Source organism: Amblyomma mixtum, chromosome 1, assembly GCF_055824585.1.
Source record: "Amblyomma mixtum isolate Tamu chromosome 1, ASM5582458v1, whole genome shotgun sequence".
NCBI classification, from domain to species: Eukaryota; Metazoa; Arthropoda; class Arachnida; order Ixodida; family Ixodidae; genus Amblyomma; species Amblyomma mixtum.
This window is the reverse complement of record NC_143012.1, coordinates 217,195,946-217,210,668: the sequence shown is the minus strand read 5'-3', so window position 1 is coordinate 217,210,668 and position 14,723 is coordinate 217,195,946. Positions and strand designations below refer to the sequence as shown.

The 14,723-nt window shown below is 46.2% G+C and overlaps 1 protein-coding gene across 2 annotated transcripts in view; it reads left to right on the top strand.

The window, feature by feature from the left end:
- RhoGAP15B (RhoGAP_ARAP and RA_ARAPs domain-containing protein RhoGAP15B) overlaps nucleotides 1-14,723 on the top strand; it is a 44,095-nt gene that overhangs the window by 18,641 nt on the left and 10,731 nt on the right. For both annotated transcript variants that reach the window (XM_089563465.1, XM_089563472.1), the window contains exons 8-12: nucleotides 2,558-2,692; nucleotides 3,054-3,159; nucleotides 9,586-9,775; nucleotides 12,505-12,582; nucleotides 12,688-12,759. In XM_089563465.1, coding sequence (XP_089419591.1) covers nucleotides 2,558-2,692; nucleotides 3,054-3,159; nucleotides 9,586-9,775; nucleotides 12,505-12,582; nucleotides 12,688-12,759 — 581 coding nt within the window. The remainder of the gene's footprint in view (nucleotides 1-2,557; nucleotides 2,693-3,053; nucleotides 3,160-9,585; nucleotides 9,776-12,504; nucleotides 12,583-12,687; nucleotides 12,760-14,723) is intronic.

Genomic DNA, 14,723 nt, shown 5'->3' with positions numbered 1-14,723 from the left:
AGTAATCTGACACACACCACAATCTCCTTATCTTTCCAGCTTTGCCTTTTGTCAAGCCATTCCACATCCGGGTTAGATTTGCGTCACCGTCCTGGTTTTGCTCATTTATTTGCTCGCTGTCTTTGTGTGGTGCAATCAGCGTCCTCTTCTCGTCACTGCAGCTGTCCATTATCAGTGCTGGCAGCCCAGACTGCGGGTTTTCTATTTTATTTTATTTTTTTGGCTTCTGGCTTTGTCTGACACTCAAATGCATGCATCCTGCATTACGTATGCGGGTTGAAAATTGCTGGAATGGAGTTTCACCCCCACTGCAGCACTAAAAAAAAACTGAAGAGAATCAGTCATTGAGCATTTCTGCTCCTGCATTTAGGTGCACGGAAACTTAATCCTGCATATAATGAAGAGATACAGAGTATTCCTAGAAAACTACCATAATTGCTTGGACAGCAGCTTGGGCATGTTGGTTATTCATTCTTGATGGAACAGCGCAAAACATCGGGACAAGAGACAAGCGCTGTACTGTCTCTTGTCCCGATGTTTTGCGCTGTTCCATCAAGAATGCATAATTGCTTGCGTGATTTGCACCCTTGCGTAATTTTGTGCAGCCCAAATTTATTACCGTATTTACCCGATTCCAATGTGCCCCCGATTCCAACGCGCACCCAATTTACGGCACTGAAAAAAAATTTCAAGTCCTGATCCTATCGCGCGCCCGATTTCGGTGGCAGGAAAAAAAGCTACAAGCCCCGCTTCGAACATGCATGTGACTTCTACGAATGAAAATAATTTGCAACCGTTTTTATATTTTAAGGAGAGATGCGGGTGAAAAAACCGCTATGTTTTCAATAATGTCTATTCTGTATTTTCTTGCGTTTTGTATTCCCCCAAGCCTCTGCGTTTTGCGTTTTGTATTCCCCCAAGAAAACAATTTGTAGCCGTTTTTATATTTTCAGGTGAGAACAGGCTGTTTATTCACCCGAACTTCATTCACTGTCACTCTCGGTCACTCTCGGTCAGCTCCTTCGCACTCTCCAACCACAACTTCTCGTCTTCAGTGCGTTCATGGCATTAGAAATTCCGCATTTCTTAAATGTCTTTGAATTGGCTTCTTGAGAGGCCTCGATTGCGCACAAGCTCAAGGGCCTTCACCTTGAGCACATGTCGTTTACACTGTTGTGGAAAATTCCTCTGGTGCGTTAAAACTACAGCGAAACTTGGATTCCATCCAGTCCTGGTGCTCAAAATGGCAGATGTCTTTGAATGCCTCAAAATGCCAATTTGTCTCTTTCACTCGAAAGCGTTCCCCATTACAAACAAATTACTCACTACATAATGTTCCCTTGCAAAAAGTACTTGAATACAAGTACCTCGGCGTTTTTTTTTTCATCTAACCTAACATGGACGAGGCAAGTTGAGTACACTACATCCAAAGCCTGCGGAATGCTTAATTTCTTAAAACGAAATTTCAATAAAGCACAGTCTAATGTCAAACAACTCCTGTATTTCACTTACATCCGACCAATTCTTGAATACGCCTGTCCTGTATGGGACCCCCCCTTTGCTTACTTATGTGATATGCTCGAGCGCGTCCAAAATAATGCTGCGAGATTTGTGTCCAATAATTACAGCTTCTCAACTAGTGTCACGTCTCTTAAAAACCACCTTGCCTGGGGATCTTTAGCTAACCGTAGGAAACATTTGAGATTACAAATCATGCATCGCATCTATTTTGGAAAGCTGAGCATTGACAAAGACCGGTATCTGCTTCAACCTCATTTTTTTTTCTAGACGAGTTGATCATCAGTGGAAGATCCGAGAGATTAAGTGTTGCACAGATGTTTATAAAACCTTGTTCTTTCCACGGACGATCAATCAGTGGAACAGGCTACCAGCCGGCGTCACTGAGTGCTGCACGGAAGGTCAATTCCGCGCATTTTTATCTGATGTGTGACGTGGCGCGCAGTTGTCTTGCGCGTGTCTTTTTCATTTCATTAGTGTTATTTTATTTGTGGAGCGTGCTTGTCTTCCTTCAGTGCATGTTTTTCCTCATCTATTAGTTGTGTGATTATATTTCTGTTATTACGTGTATCTTTCGGCCAAATGAGCAGACGTTATTGTGTTTCCCCCCCTGCAATAATGCCCTTGGGCGCTGCAGGTATCTGTAATAAATAAATAAATAAACATGGACAAAATATGTACTGTCAGGAGCAAACATGATGTGCACTGCGCAAACTTCTACTAATCTGCCTTGTACCGCCACATCACAACCACACCTGGTGTCCAGATAGCCCAAGGGTGGATCATTTTTCTCTCCAGCCATGGCAGTTTCCACATTTCGATCTGTTGAGCTCCTGCTTGTCGAAAATACTGCAAACTTTGCACTTCGGTACTGTTCATGGGGAGCTCACGTGGTAAAGAGCTCTCTTCCTCCAGTCAGTGCACATTAATATTTTGAAACAGCACCTGTGACGTCCACTCTTCCATTAAAGGTTATGATAGCCTGTCACAAAGCATTATCCTGAACTTTTCATGGAGTAATTTTTCTTATGACCTGCAGATCCGTGGGAGCTACACCTGACGACTGACGAGTATTCCCCTCACGATGTTTCCAACGCGCTGAAGCGTTACTTGAGAAGCTTCAAGGACTGCCTGCTGACAAACAGCCTGTTTAGTAGCTGGATCCAGTCAAGCAGTGAGTTTTGTCACATTACTTTGCATAACGCATTTCTTTGCAATGCTGTGTATAGTAGCAGTTCATGAAAAGTGCAATTAGGGTAATTCTCAGAAAGTGCATTTAGGGTTTTTTTTAAAGCATTACGCAAAAAGACACGGGCAACACAGATGTGGGCAGGACAGGCGCCAGCTTGCATCTGTATCGTCCGTGTCTTTTTTGCGCTGTGCTTTCAGAAACTCTTTCCAAATAGCCCAAACCAAGCTACTGTTGCATTTAGGGTGCGTTCGAGAACTTGTAGCCTTTTTTATCTGAGTTCGTCTAAATTCTAATTGTCACTCGCTCATTCCCTTTGTTTTTGTTTTTTTGTTATTGTTTGCAGAGTGCCAGAATCCAACAGATAGGAGGAAGGTGGTGAAGAACCTGCTGAGTGAACTGCCCACCGTGAACTATTTGCTGCTGAAGAAATTGATCAGCCATCTCAAAAGGTGCGCTTGGCATCTGCATCTAGTACCCTTCACTGCAAGTAGTGGTTTCTTCGGTGCTTTGGAATAAGATCCCTGTTGAAGAGTGAAAGCTGTAGTGTCTCTGTGTGACTGTTGCAGAAATGATGACTCGTTAAGGGGGGAAGCTGGTCTTAGACGTATTTTCCTTATTTTTAGTCCAATCCTAATGAAACTCTACCACCTTGCTAAGTTTTTTATGCTGATTTCAACAATGAAATTACCTTTCTCATAAATTAGTCGGTTGCCAAGATAATCAATTTTAATTAGTCATTCATTATTACCTCAGTGCAAAAAAAACTGCTCAATTAAAAATCATTTTTAATCCGTGGCTGCATAGCATGGTGAGTAAAGAGTGCAATAATCAAAACCATTTTTCTATTTTACCCTCATTAGTAATTTTACAGCACTTGGAATATCAATGTTCAAGGTGTAATGCATCGATAAACTTTGAGAAGCTATAAATTTTTGAAGTGCGGTTGAACAAATCTGCTTCGATTATTGCACACACTGCGCCTTCAGCTTCCCTTAGCAAACAACATGACATCTCTGTCTGTCCTAGATGTTGAGGTATCGACGCACTAAGACAGCCAGAGGTCCAAAATTTTCATGCCATTAAATTGTCTGCTTCCACACAAATTCAGCCCACAAGATGATCTCAATTTAATATTATGGTCAAAATGATGGTTACTTGAAGGAAAAAATTGTTGCAGTTCGAAAATAGCTGTAGATTCCACAAATGCCATTTTTTGAAAATCAATTTTTTTGGTCATATTTTTGGTCTCAAAGACCAGTGTCCCCCCTTAAGCGTCTAAGCAAAGAGCAGCGCGATATGCTCCCGTGCATTCAATTTGTTGTGGTCTAGTAGGTCTGCTCTGCATTGCCGGCTTCACCTATCACAGCACATGGCCTCTCCCCATTGGTGCAACCTGCCGAAAATGGCCTCTCCAAAGTGCACTTGTGTTGCCGACATGGAGGCTTCGGAGACTCCATTGCTAACGAATTGCAAGGATACTCATCGGCCGCATTAGACAGTCTCTGCATGCTGCGCGCAGTGGCAGCTGCGAAATGGCAGGACCTGCCCTGTTCCACGAAACTGGAAATTTTCAAGCGAGTTGAACGAGGTGAGGAGAAATACAAAGTCACCACAATATGCAAGAAGAAAGCTGAAGTTTGGGCTAAAGTGAAGAAGAGACCCGACGCTCATGGGGCTAGACATGTACACTGTTGGGACTGGGAGTCCGAGCCAGGAAACGGTCGAGGCGACGGTGAGTCAAACGACTTTTATGTACAGTATGTACAAGGGCTTTTACATGATACAAGGGACAAGAGTACCACGGGCTAGCACAAAGAAGAAGGGCGGCCCCGGCGGCGAGCGTAGCTCCGGCGTGATGGCTCTTCAGCTGCCCGTCTGCTGCGCGGGTTCAGCGCGGCTCCGCTTTTAAAGCCGCTGGTAACGATTACGGCAGCCAGCCGTTCAAATCCTCCAATCAGGTCACGGCACGGGCCACCGTTCAAATTAGACCAATGGTCGAGAGCCGGCGAGCGTCAGAGGAGTTCGCACCGACCGAGAGGAGGGGAGGAGGAAGGGTCCGTGTCAGCGCCGCGGTGGCGGGATGAGTCACGCTGCACGTCGTGACATGTCCGAGAGAGTCCGGGCCTGCTTTGAGCGTCGGCGAGCGCGCAGCGCTTGTTTCCAGGGGGGCCAGCCAGCGAAAAGTGGGCTCCGGCACTACAACGCACAGCTGTGTGCGAGAACTTTGAAGCAGCTTCGTTCAAATGGTTCCTTGGTGTCTGCCTCACCGTAGAAAGCAGGTGTGCCCTCCGCTGCAGTGCAGATTTCAGCGCCACTGCATTTTGCTTCCTGCCGCCGAATGCTATGTCGCTGCAACCCTTGGCCCAGAGGATAATCTGCACGGTGAATGTTAGTTGTAGGAAACATCTGATTGAACGGCTCCTGCAGAACCTGAGGACTGGAGGATACCAAAAAATCGACCTCTTAGGAGTCCTGTCTATGCTGAGTGGGTCGTGGATTGATGCTAAAAACGCAACAATACAGAACTAACTTCCAACATTCTGATCTTCGCTTTGCCGGAGAAAACAGAGCAGATTTTGTCGGGTGAGCTCGACGCAGCTGTTGCGGGCCTTGATGAATTGTGGAACCTGAATTTCATGGTGCTGCTTGTGATGGGGCAGCTGTAGGAGGCTACCATATTTACTCGCATAATGATCGCACTTTTTTTTCTCAAAAAATTGACTCAAATTTTGGGGTGCGATTATTGCGCGGGGTAAATTTTTTACAAAAAATTTTTGAGCACCGAAAACGCAAGCAGACAGCCCTTATCACACGGTCGTGCTACTCGCGGTTACGCCGCTAAACGCAGTTATCGCGAACTGATCTCGGCGATCTCTTACGTCGTTAACCGAGAAGGTAGAGTGCTAAAAGTGCAAGAGCTGGCCCACCTCAACAACGTACTTTCTTCGCACTAAATCACGTTCCAAGAGCAACGCATCAAAATAGGCAGTGTGTATAGTGCTGTGCGACGGCGATATTATGCAGCCTTCGATCTCGTCCGATAGCGCGGCAACAGCGTGCAACAGCAACATCCTGCGGCACTCAAGCTACGTATTTTACCGCCGTTACGCCGAAAAATGTCCGGTCCCTGCCGCATCGTTGATGTACTTAGGTGACACGTTCGCAACGCTCAGAGCACTGGATTCCGCGCGCTTACCGCAATGGTGCCACCCGCGAGCGCGGCGGACGACGGCGCTCTGTACTCCCTAGTCGTCGCTAGGCCTAACTTGTTTCGTATCAAAGCTACAGTGGACAGCACTTTTGAATTGACCAACGCTATGATGAATGTTCTACTTATGGCACTGCCTTACTGACAACTGCATTGTTTCATATTAAAAGAAATATATACGATCGATTTCAGCGACGCCTTCGCAGCGGAGCTGGCCAAGCAGATCGGGTCACTCGCGCTGCAACGGCGGCAGTTGCTGCGCAGCTGCGAACGTTAAATTAGCTTGTGTCGCAGTTATTACTCCTACCAGCAACTTGGTACAGGCCCGCGACCCTCAAGGAGGATTCATTTTTGGCGTTCCCGTATCCCAGGGCTTATTATTTACGAGAACAATAAAGTTTAGCCGGATCACCGCGTCACTTTTGTTCGTTGCACTGCAACCCAGAACGGTGGCGAGACTTGCGACAACGCCGAACCGCGATTCGAGATAACCGCAGTTAAGTTTGGTATCCGCGCTTAGGCATAACTACATTTAGACTGCCCATGTGACCGCAGGTCAAACAACAGGCGGCTGCCGCTGCAATGCTGACAGAGCCAGATGGCAATCAGCACGTGCCATCTGTCAGACAGATAAGCAAGTACGATCATCGTCGGATAGACTCGACATCGTCGACAAATTGCCGCGGCAAGTTCAGGGTGCGATCATTACGCAAGTGCGATCATTATGCGAGTAAATACGGTACATCTCCACGGATGGTGACATTGAGACCACGTTAGAGCTTGTGGACAGAGACATCATTGTTGACATCGCGGATAAGCAGGACACCACTGATGCGAAACGTGACGAGGACTTGAAAGAACCTGTGCACACATGCTTCATCCACTAAGCATGCTTCAACGACAGAAGGCTGCAATCTGAGCTGTTTGTAGCCGGTCAATAAGATTAAAAAATGTCTTTTCCCTGAGGCAGTGAAGTGAATAGATGTAGTAAATTCATGACTATTTCGCTCGGTAATCTAGACACTGTAAGTGGCTATCATAGAAATATACTACTGTATAAACGCATGTAATGGCCACTTTTCTTTTTTTTTTTTAGATTTGAGGGCCAATTTCGGGGTGCAGTCCATGTACGCGATGTGCGAAAAAAAAATTAATTAAAAACACACCAATCAGGGAATGAGCAGCATTTATTCTACGTTCACTTGTCATTTGTGTCTTCCGACTCCAAGCTGGTGCTGTCCTCCGGTGCATGCTCATCCCACAAAACGTCTCGCAGCACGTCCGTTGTCAGTGCATAGCCGTTGTTCCACACTTCCAACACATAGCAGAGCAGCTCTCCTTCCAGTTTGGGAAACTTGCGCGGCTTGCCTTGGAAAGTGCACTTTTTGAAGCTTGTGTTCCTCAATGCACCCTTTTGGTTGCACCAACGTCGGACGCACTTCTCGCCCACATCTAATTCTCTGCCCGCCGCGTACTTGCCGTATTGGAGAGCAAACTCCCAGCTGTGTAGCTATTAAGGTGCTTGCCCATCGTGCTGAAATTGCAACGCTCGGCGGCAGCACATGAAAGCCACAACTACAGTGAACTGCCACGATGATGATGATGACCCCCAGACTAGGGCGCCATCTGTGGGTGCCACCTGGAAGCTCGTGCGAGCGTGCATTTCAAGGGCTGTTTCCGTGTGGGTAGTGGAAAGTTTGGGTGCGGCCCCTTACATGGATCTTTCTTTTTAATATTTCTTTCGGGAAAACAGGGTGCGGCCCTTACACGCATTTATATGGTACATTTTTTTCTATCAAAGTGTGTTTGTATGTTATTAAATTTACTGCTACTTTTATATAGGATTACACATTCAGTGATGTAATAGCTGCGCCAATTGCGCCGATGTGCGCCAAAAGGCAAAACCTGCTACATCCTGCTACATTTTTGTTATTCTGCGCCAAAGCTGCGCCAAACGCATATTTTCACATTCAAACGCGTATTCTAGTCATTTTTAAATAAAAGTTCCAGTGAATTCCTTGTTGTCCATTTATAACTGCTGTCCTATAGGGGCTTGGCGGCTATAACACAGGGCTGATCTATACTTGGTCGCATAAAAGATTACATGACACTGAAGTTCTAAAATTAGTTATTTGGGCCAACATATGATGTTTCACAATTGCCTCTAATTAATTAAATTATTGCCAAAACCACGATCTGATTATGAGGCACGCCGTAGTGGGGGACTCCAGAAATGGACCACCAGGGGTTCTTTAATATGCACCTAAATCTGAGTACACGGGTGTTTTTGCATTTTGCTCGCATCGAAATGCCCGTAACATCCTATTGAACAGCACCTTTTTGTTCCCAAAGGTTTCCTCCTTATTTTACTATTTTACTTCTCACAAAGTCAATTTTTTCACTTGGCAATGAGCCTTGAGCTGCTCCAAAAGCTTCTTTCCCTGCTCCAAAATTCCCTTTTGGCTGCTCCAAAAAGCTGCTCCAAAATGGCTTCAGCCAATCACATCACTGCACATTACATCGAACTCATAGGTGCCTTTTTGCGAGTTCTATATACCGTTTTGACTGTAATGGATAAAGCTGCATGAGATATTGAATGGAATGTGGCTGATCCATCTGAGTGCATGACAGTAGTTCAAAGCGAGCAGGATGACATATGGTTTAGAAGAACTTTTTGTTGGGCTAGATGGTGCATGTTGTAAGAAAAAGATAAAGATTCTAGGTAAAAGCAAAGATACTAGAGCAAGGGAACTATTGGAAGTATTTTATATAAAAAAGAGAGGTGTATTTTGTGTAAGTGATACGTCGGTCAGCCTCTTCAAATCGGAAATGGCGTTTCTTGGACGGTTATGTAGATAGTGCTGTGTGGGAACTGGTATCTCTCTGCACGTGTCCTGGTTTTCCTTATATTTGCTGCGCTTTTAGTGAATAAAGTTAGATGAAGTTTAGCGCTAGCCCTGTGTGGTCCTCTCTTGTTGTACGTCTTGGTTGCGCTACGGTTCTTTTCTTACAGGATGACATATCTGTCTGACAAGAAATGTGCTTTTGCTGTGCTACTGTTTGCTTTGGCTCTCTTTACTTTAAGCTATATTAATGTGATATCATCAGAAACCCCGTGAAGCCAGAGTGTGTCGTCGGTCAAAATTCACTGATTGGCTGAAGAGCAAACAAGAGAAGGGGAATGAGGGGCTCGTATAAATATATGAGAGAAGCCAACAGCCACAGAAACCAAGGGGCACAAGGGACATGGGAACCCATGACCACATTTTGTGGTCATGGGTTCGGATCCCACCGGTGGCATGTGGTTGTTTTTTCTTCTGCTTTTCTAATCAATCAGCTTTAAGCGGTGACATTTTCAGTAATATTAAAAATTGATCAACACCACAAAATAAATAAATTAATTAAATATCCCTTGTGCCCCTTGGTTTCTGTAGCTGTTGGCTTCTCTCATATGATTGGCTGAAGGGAAGTCATGCCACGTGACTGGAGGCGATGTCACTCCTGGCAAACAGCTGCTAATGCTATCACGTTGTCAACACATGCCTAACTGAATCTGGTGCCCTATGATTTTTTTGCAGTTCTCTTACACAGCCGCTCTTTGTATTGACTTTTTTTTTCTTGTGAAGTTTTCTGGAAAGCCCTTTTTGTTTGTTCTTGTTGCTTCCAGCATCAGCGACTACAGTGACAAGAATTTCATGCCTGTGCTCAACTTGGCCCCTGTGTTTGGACCCTCGGTGCTCTACAAGATGCCTGGAGACCTCGACAATGAGATGCCGACCTCAGCCAGCTTTGAGGAAAACAATGCCTCCATGGATGTTGTGGCCGACCTCATCTCTGGTTACTCCTGGTTCTTTGAGGTACTGTGCTTCTTGCGTCTCGGCATTCATTGGTGGCTTTCTTATAATTCACCTCTGTTCCTCGCTCGCTTGTCAGCTGAGAAGCAGTAGTGCTATGTGCTTTTATGTGCATTATGTACAGTCTTTGTCAAAAGTAACCAGGCTGCATGGTTTGCTTCTGCCTTGTATGGTGGAGCCCTTGTGTCTTTCCTAAAGATCGAAAGGTGTTGGAAGATAAGAAGACCCCCAGTCCTTACCTTTAACGACCATTTCAGCTTCAGGGAAGCTGTAAGGGCTTCAATGTGTGAGCTAGAAGCAAGCCATGCAGCCTGGTTACTTTTGACGAAGGCTGTACCAGCACTTTTGCCTTTGCACTCCTATCTCCAATTTTCGTGTGCTTTAATGCGGCTCTTTTTCTTCTTGTTTGTTTTCGTTTTAGTCAGTTTTAATTCTACTGGTGGCTTTGTTTGTTAGTGTACCATTTCTGCTAACACTACAGAGGTTCTGAACCTGTTTAGCCTCAGGGGCCTTATTGGCTTTCATAAGGGATGCTTTAGAAGAACCCCTTATGTCATGGCTTCCATCCCTTCCTGTCTAACATGCATGCAAAAAATAGCACGTAGATGCGTGGCCCCTCATAAAATGCCCAAATTCAGTTAATAATGACAGGCTGTACGTTGAAGTAGCCTGCTTTGAACGGTTACAGTACGGTTAGTCCTAAAATAAAGCCGCTAAAGGAAAGGTGCTTGAGGAGGCTCCACTACAGTCTTTGGCTCTTCAGATCTCCTCCTGTGTATTACCTAGTATGTTATTAGACTTCAAAGAGATACTAAAGGGAAATATCAAAATAGGCAAGACGGATCGAGTATCCCTCGGGAACGCTGCGGACGTTTTTTCTACACAGAAACCTGGCTGCACTGATGAGAAAACTGCAAATGGAAGTCCCGAAACCCTCCTGTATTCAAAGTGGCGGCGAAAAATGAACACAATTATGTCATTTCTATGACGCATTTGCAATAGAGCTCTTCGATCAATCAGAGGCACCACCTTCAAAGAGCGGAGACGTGGTCGGAAACCAAAAAAGTGCAGGCCGCCTCAGCCCTCCCGTTATACCTAACCCCCCTTAAAAAGGCAGATGCTCTCCAGTGCATCGCGTGCAGATTGGTAGAAAGAGGCTTCATGGGTGCGAATGAAACTGCATGAAGTTGTCAAGGGTGGAAAAAGACTTCAGAACAAGCTACTGATTGTGCTCGCACACATTTACGCCGCCTATGATGATGCGAGCGGGTAGCCCTCGGTGCACTGTGCACTGTAGTGAAGTGCAAACACAAACTTTGTAGGGTCCTCAAAAGCACGTGAGCAGCACATGATGCTGTTGATTTGCGCGTGTTAGTTGACTAACTATGCAGTAAGTATGATCACAGGTGACCCTTGTGATTTCTGTGGTTGTTGTGTGATTTCTACATTTGTGAATTGCTTCCTGTGAGTTGTGAGCAGAAAAGAATCTGGGTATGTTCTGCCTAACTGTTGTCAGCTACCTGCCAGCAATAGCTGTCAGCATGGAACGCACACATAAACTTGAACGCACATCAGCCGTTTTGAGCGCTTTTCTCGCGGAAGCACGTGTACCGTTAATACCAATGTAGCTGCATATTGCAGCATTTGAATGATAGGCACTAAAATATCGCCTTGTGTGCCCGTGCCTCACATACTGCATGCATGATGGCCTGTGTTGAAAGGCTTTTTTCTTTTTAATAAGCCTAATGAGAGGTGACAGTGCATGCATGTGGTACTTCTCAGATATCTCTGCATATCCGCCTTTCCACTGCATAGAAAACATGCACTTGCATCGTGCCTCACATATTGATGGTGTGCATGGGTGTGCGTATGCACGAGCATGTACTAAGAGAGAAAAAAAAAGGCAGATGCTTTGCAGTTTCTGAATGGCCACAGCTTGCACAAAGTAGCTGATTAGACAGTTTAAGTGAGAAAAAACCGCTTCGCAAGTTGCCTTGCAAGCTCAAAAGAACCTGAATGCCATTGAGTGCTTGCAGTTCTGAACTTGCTGTGTACAGCGTCCACATGCAGCATGAGTGCAAAGAAGCAAGGTGAAAGATTCAGCGCTCGTTTTTGCATCTAGCGTTTAATATCTCCATCATCTTTTTTGCACTGTTTTAATTTGAAATGCTTCTCATTCTTGACTACGCTCACTGCACTGCTTTCCTCATATTTCGATGCTGATTGCCCATTCATGGTGAATTAGATTTCCTCGAGAGAGTGTGTTATAAGTTACCAGTCACAGCAATACAAATATATTGGTGGCAGTGCTTTGTGTACTGCGCTTTTATGCAGTTTTCTGGCTTACAAAACCTTTTTTCTCGGTAAAAATCACATATCCGCTATCACGTGATGCTAACCTATCAGACTAGCCTCGCTTGGCATTTCTCTTTAGTGTCCACTTAACATGCTAATAAACATGATTTCCGATTCTGACTACGAGGCATGCATGGATTTAGGTGCTCAGGAAACCCAAAATGCACTCGGAGCCAAAGAGTTCCGTGAAACTTAGAAAATTCTTGCTGTAGTGTGTGACGCGTGAACGCTGACGCACTTCTTCTTCGCGTGAATTCTGACGCGTGAACGCTGACCTTGTTTTTCATTAGTGAGTATCATTAGGGGACACCACCAGGTTTGTTTGGATTCCGGCTGTTGCGAATGCTGTTAATGGTTGCGTTAATTTTCCTTGATAGGTGGACCCCGCTGAGATGGAGAAGGAGAAGCGAATCCAAGCAGCCATGGATCTTCTTCGAGAGGCCAAAATTGCCCAGGTAGAGAATGTGCCATATTTGCTTGGAGAGTGTCAGTTGTGCACGATGGCTGCTTTTATCCACAAGCGATACCTACTCTTTTTCCATCTTCTCGTCCTTCCTCAGAGACCAGCTGGTGACATTCTAGTCGGTGTGTACGTCTACAGCAAAGACTGGGGTCACTGCATAAATGTAAAGGTAAGTTTGTGTTTCTCTTTGCGCTTATTTATAACCGGTAGATAGCAACTTTGGGAAACTTCTAGACCTTGAAATGTATAACTTCGTCGTGTGCAAAGTTATGGGCATTGATTTCTAAGGTCAAAGTGGTGGCCCTGCAAGTGCTATGCGTCTGGTACTACCACAATATTTGCACGTGAGCGCATAATCTATCCCATCCTCACCTTCGCGCTGTCGCCTACCCCTTTGGCACTTCTTCAGAATCAGTGGTTGCAACTTACCTTTCGACTGCATTTGCTGGAAGAGGAGGGAAAAGATTGTGTTTGTGCTGTTGCTCCATGGTAGCATTATTTCAGGCCATGCTCTCTTACACGCTGCACACCTGGCAGCAGGCCAGTTTTACAGCTTCCATCATAAGGGTGACCCCAAAAGGCACCATAATGAGTGCCCTTCTGAGATGTGAAAGATGCCTAGTTTTTTTACTTAGGTAGGAGACTCTGGCTTTTAAATTTTGTTACCGTATAAATGCTGTAACGGCCGCACCCCTGTATGAGCTGCACCCTGTTTTCGGAAGGAAATACCGTATTTACTCGCGTAATAGGCGCACTCGCATAATAGGCGCACCCCTAGTTAGGGCACGAAAAATCAGATTTTTTTATTTCCGCGCATAATAGGCGCACCCCGAACCTGGCACTGTGATCAATACTGTATTTACACGATTGCAAGCCGACGCCTCGCCACCCCCCGCTTCCCAATCTTTATTTTAACAAAGTTTTTGCTGAACTGACTACTAGTCCCTACTAGTGCTGCTGCCGTCGCAGCTGCTGCGGACTCACAGCACGTACAACGACATCGTGTAGAACAGCCGCACACAGTTGTCAGGGATGCTCACTTTAAACGTCTGTTTGGAAAGCTTCATCTCCAGCCGGAAACGTTCCCGACTTAGGCCCGCGAAAACCTCGGCGTTTGGAGTCGCGTACGAAAATTTAGGGACGCCGCAGTGGTAGTGGTTTATTAAAAAAAAAAAAAAGTGAAGCAAAAGAGTGTTGCCGGCCGCGGCAATTGCTATCTAACATCTTAAGCACCCGAGCTGCAGCCGGCGGAAACGAAAGGGAAAGGGAGAGGATAGTCAGGAGAAGTATAGAGGGGAGCGACAGCAAGAAAGGACAGGGGAGAGCTTTGTACACTATTTACAAAATACAAAAGTAATCAAGTTCGCGCCGCTCGCGCGCTAATGTCCAAGCATTGTCCGAAAATAAGCGCGCGCGAGCGGCCACTGCGCACAATCACTTACACAAGAAGTAAACTGCAACTGCCGCACTTCTCGGCCACGTCGTATTTTCCGACCTGCCGCACACTTGCCACGTTCGAGAGCAAACTCCCAGCCGTGTAGCTGTTAAGGTGCTTGCCCGTCGAGCTAAAACATCAACGCTCCGCGGCAAAGCCATAAACCACGATAACTATCGCGCTACCGCAAATCCCGGCACTTGACAGCAACAACAACAAAAAAAAATGAGCTGGAGATGCTGATGGCGATATAGATAGCGAAAGCTCGCGGCGGAGGAAAACGATGATGATGATGATGAGCTTGGCCTTGGGCGGCGTCTGGAAGCTCCTGTGCGCGTGTGTGGCCTCCGCGATCAAGCGCCCGTTGCGCGCAGCCGGAGCCGATCGCGGAGGCCTCTGCGCGTGCATTCCAAAAGTTTCGGTGCGGCCCTTACACGGACCTTTTTAGAGCGCAGCTCTTTGGCGTCCGTTCCTGGGTTTCGCGTCGTCGTCGGCGTCGGCGTTGTCGTCGGCGTCGGCGTTGTCGTCGGCCTCGTAACCAGCTCCGCCCCCCTTTCATCCCCCCAGCGCTATCGGCGTCAGCGGCATCAGTCAGTCGCTGCTATCTCTTCCCTCCTCCCTTTATCGTGTTGTCCGCTTGCTGCGCGCGCTTCTGCCCCCATCGTTTGCCGCTGGGTGTACACGCCGCCCCCCTCCCC